The 3,026-nt window shown below is 36.1% G+C and overlaps 1 protein-coding gene across 1 annotated transcript; it reads right to left on the bottom strand.

Annotated features, from left to right (window-relative positions):
* Positions 1–951: 951 nt before the first annotated feature.
* LOC6046433 (ficolin-3) lies at positions 952–2,026 on the bottom strand. Its single transcript, XM_038266604.1, has 3 exons — positions 1,882–2,026; positions 1,284–1,817; positions 952–1,230 (listed from the first exon to the last, which is right to left on the bottom strand). Exons 1-3 carry the CDS (start codon positions 2,007–2,009, stop codon positions 1,113–1,115), a joined length of 780 nt encoding a protein of 259 aa, XP_038122532.1. The 5' UTR covers positions 2,010–2,026; the 3' UTR covers positions 952–1,112.
* Positions 2,027–3,026: the final 1,000 nt, after the last annotated feature.

Raw genomic sequence — 3,026 nt, 5'->3', positions numbered from 1 at the left:
GCACTGGCCAGCAAGCCCTCTTGATCCTTTAATAACCGCACCAGACATTAAATATCCAGAAAATTTATATTTACTTTCCCGTACTCGGTTCCCACTTCATGCTGGTGAAGCAGCGGATGAAATTTCGAGAGACAAAAAGTTCCTTTCGAAACACCCTGGATGAAACTCCAGCAAGAGGTGGAATTTAATTGAATTGAGAGTTTTTTTAAAGGGTTTGGCACCGTCACTAAATGGAAAAGTTGTTTCAACTTTGGGAAACAACTGTTTCAAGGTCTCGGGAAGCGTTTTAAATTTAATGCTCCTAATTGAGAGGGGAGTTCAGTTTGAGATGAATTTGGATACGTTGCCCGGCGATGGTGACAGCTTTGAACGTTTAATTGAAAGTATGATGGAATGATATTTGAAAATCTCAATAACAAGTTAGGGGAATCAGCATTTCGAAAATCATTAAAATAATTCAGCATGACCAGATTAACAAATTTGACAAAAAAAAACTAGATTCAAATTTCCGTTAATCAAGTGTGCTGAAAATTGCTATGAGGAATTATTACAATGAAATAACAGTATTAAAACGTAATACATATTTAATTACAAATCTTAATTTGTAATTCTGAGTTACACAAATACGAAGATGTAATTAAGGATTACGTAATCTTTAATTACAAATATTTGTAATACCGAATTACAAAACTGCACCAACTAGAATTGTAACTTTTATGTTTAAAAAAAATCAGCAGGGAAGCCTGTGATATTTCAATCTCGCTAAGTGACCAGTTTGGTAATTCTGTCCGATGGAAATTTTCTGTGCAGTCGTACGGTCGAAACTTCATTTACCTCGCCGCGATTAAAGCAAGTAGCTCTCGATTAATGCTCAATAAGCTAAACCTCAATAACTCATGGGGTAGGTTCTGGGGGACTTTTTCGATTACAATAAATTCAGAACGTTTTGGATTATTTTAAGAAATCTCCCCTCCAATCATGGATCTTGTGAAACCAACATATTTATTAGTAATTAATTTTGATAGTTCGTTGCAAACTTGTCTTCAATTGTTTGTGTTATTCCAAATCACATTCATATGTTTAAACAATAAACTGCTCCTGAAAATTTCAAATTACCATTCCTGTTTATGCCGGATCATCATTCGGCTGAACGATGCAGCATTTGTCCATCCTCTCCAATAGATGCCTTTTCCAGTTTCGTCCTTTGCTGAATATGGTCCGTTAAGAAAGCTGAAATGCTGTGGGATTAGTTTTTTTTTCTGTCTAATTTATACGTAACGTACCAATCTTCACAATTGTTAAACCACCAGCCTCCCAAAAAATGATTGTCACAGTAAAAAGAACGATCGTATGTTTTAAATTCTCCCGCATGTAAGCCAAGTTTATCACCAATCGATCCACTGTAGCTTCCCAGTCGATATATTTTGTACTGATCGGCTTCTCCAGAAATCGCAAACTCCTTATAACGCGCAAACCCATACCAACCCGTTTCGTTTTTCAACTCAATCGCCAGCTCAAAGCTGCCACTGAGTGTGACTTGATAAAGCTTTTCCAGCCCTAGCCAAAACTCGGTCGATTCTCCAACCGCTCCAAAGCCATCGCGATACTGGACCCAGCTGCGGTTGAAATCCACCGAACCATCCACACGTTGCTGAAACACGAGCCACTTTCCGTACAGGGACTCGACGTCGCAGTAAGCCGTGAACGGAACCGACTTGGTGGACAGTCGAAGCTCGTAAACGCCGGACGTGTGGGCTTCGTTGCAGGATTGTATGTAACGTCTGGGATTTTTCGTTATGGCGGTTGAAACTTGTTGACTGGAAAGCAGAATTTGAGGTTAAATTTTGTGTTGAATGATTAAAAATATCATTCTTTTTATACCCTTTTTGTAATTGGTCAAAGTCGATTTCAATATATTGATCACTCAACTTACTGGAACTTGCCACATGAAAGTGCACCAAACTGACCAAAATTAGTCCTAAGAAAACGTACATCCTGGTTAAGGTCATCTCTTCCAATGAAATGATTAAGCCAGACTGAATGATCATGCAGTAAAGGAATATTTTCACAATATTTGCTTATCAGCTGCACATAAAAAAAACATGGTAATATTACATCTTGGAGTAATCATATATATCACAAAAAATGTGTAATTTGACAACTTTGACAATTTTGACAATTTTGACAATTTTGACAATTTTGACAATTTTGACAATTTTGACAATTTCGACAATTTTGACAATTTTGACAATTTTGACAACTTTGACAATTTTGACAATTTTGAAAAATTTGACAATTTTGACAATTTTGACAACTTTGACAATTTTGACAATTTTGACAATTTTGACAATTTTGACAATTTTGACAATTTTGACAATTTCGACAATTTTGAACTTTCAAATGACAATTTGAACCTACAAATTTTACACCTTCCAAATTTACACATTCTTTTACTGTGTGGGTTTGAAACAAAGTATTAAAGATCGAGCGAGTCTTCGTCGTTCACAAATAAACAAAACGTTATCAGTTGAAACGTGAAATGTGAGTTTCGTTTTCAACAAAATTCCAAGCAACTTTCGATGAAAAAAGTTTTATTGGAGTCACGGTGTTAAAAAAGAGGTTTTTCTGATATTTGACACTATGGAAGAAGGGCTCTTTCTCGACATTTAGACTTATTAATATTTTAAACTTAAACAAATATTTGCAACAGCCTCAGACTAACTTGGTTTTAAAAGATGTGCCCTTTTGCCTTCCTCAAAGAGGTAAGGCTATAATCCTGCACTAAAATTGAACTTTTTATTCAATGCTCGAAAACCCACCTTGATGTATACATATCGACTCAGAATCGAAAACTGAAGAAATGTCTGTGTGTATGTGTGTGTGTGTGTATGTGACCAATAATGTCACTCAGTTTTCTCAGCACTGGCTGAACCGATTTTGACCAAACCAGTCGCATTCGACTTGGTTTAGGGTCCCATACGGTGCTATTGAATTGTTTGAAATTTCGATAAGTAGTTCAAAAGTTA

The sequence above is a fragment of the Culex quinquefasciatus genome, chromosome 1 (assembly GCF_015732765.1).
Source record: "Culex quinquefasciatus strain JHB chromosome 1, VPISU_Cqui_1.0_pri_paternal, whole genome shotgun sequence".
Lineage (NCBI taxonomy): Eukaryota > Metazoa > Arthropoda > Insecta > Diptera > Culicidae > Culex > Culex quinquefasciatus.
The sequence above is the reverse complement of the archived record's forward strand: the minus strand, read 5'-3'. Positions and strand labels throughout refer to the sequence as shown.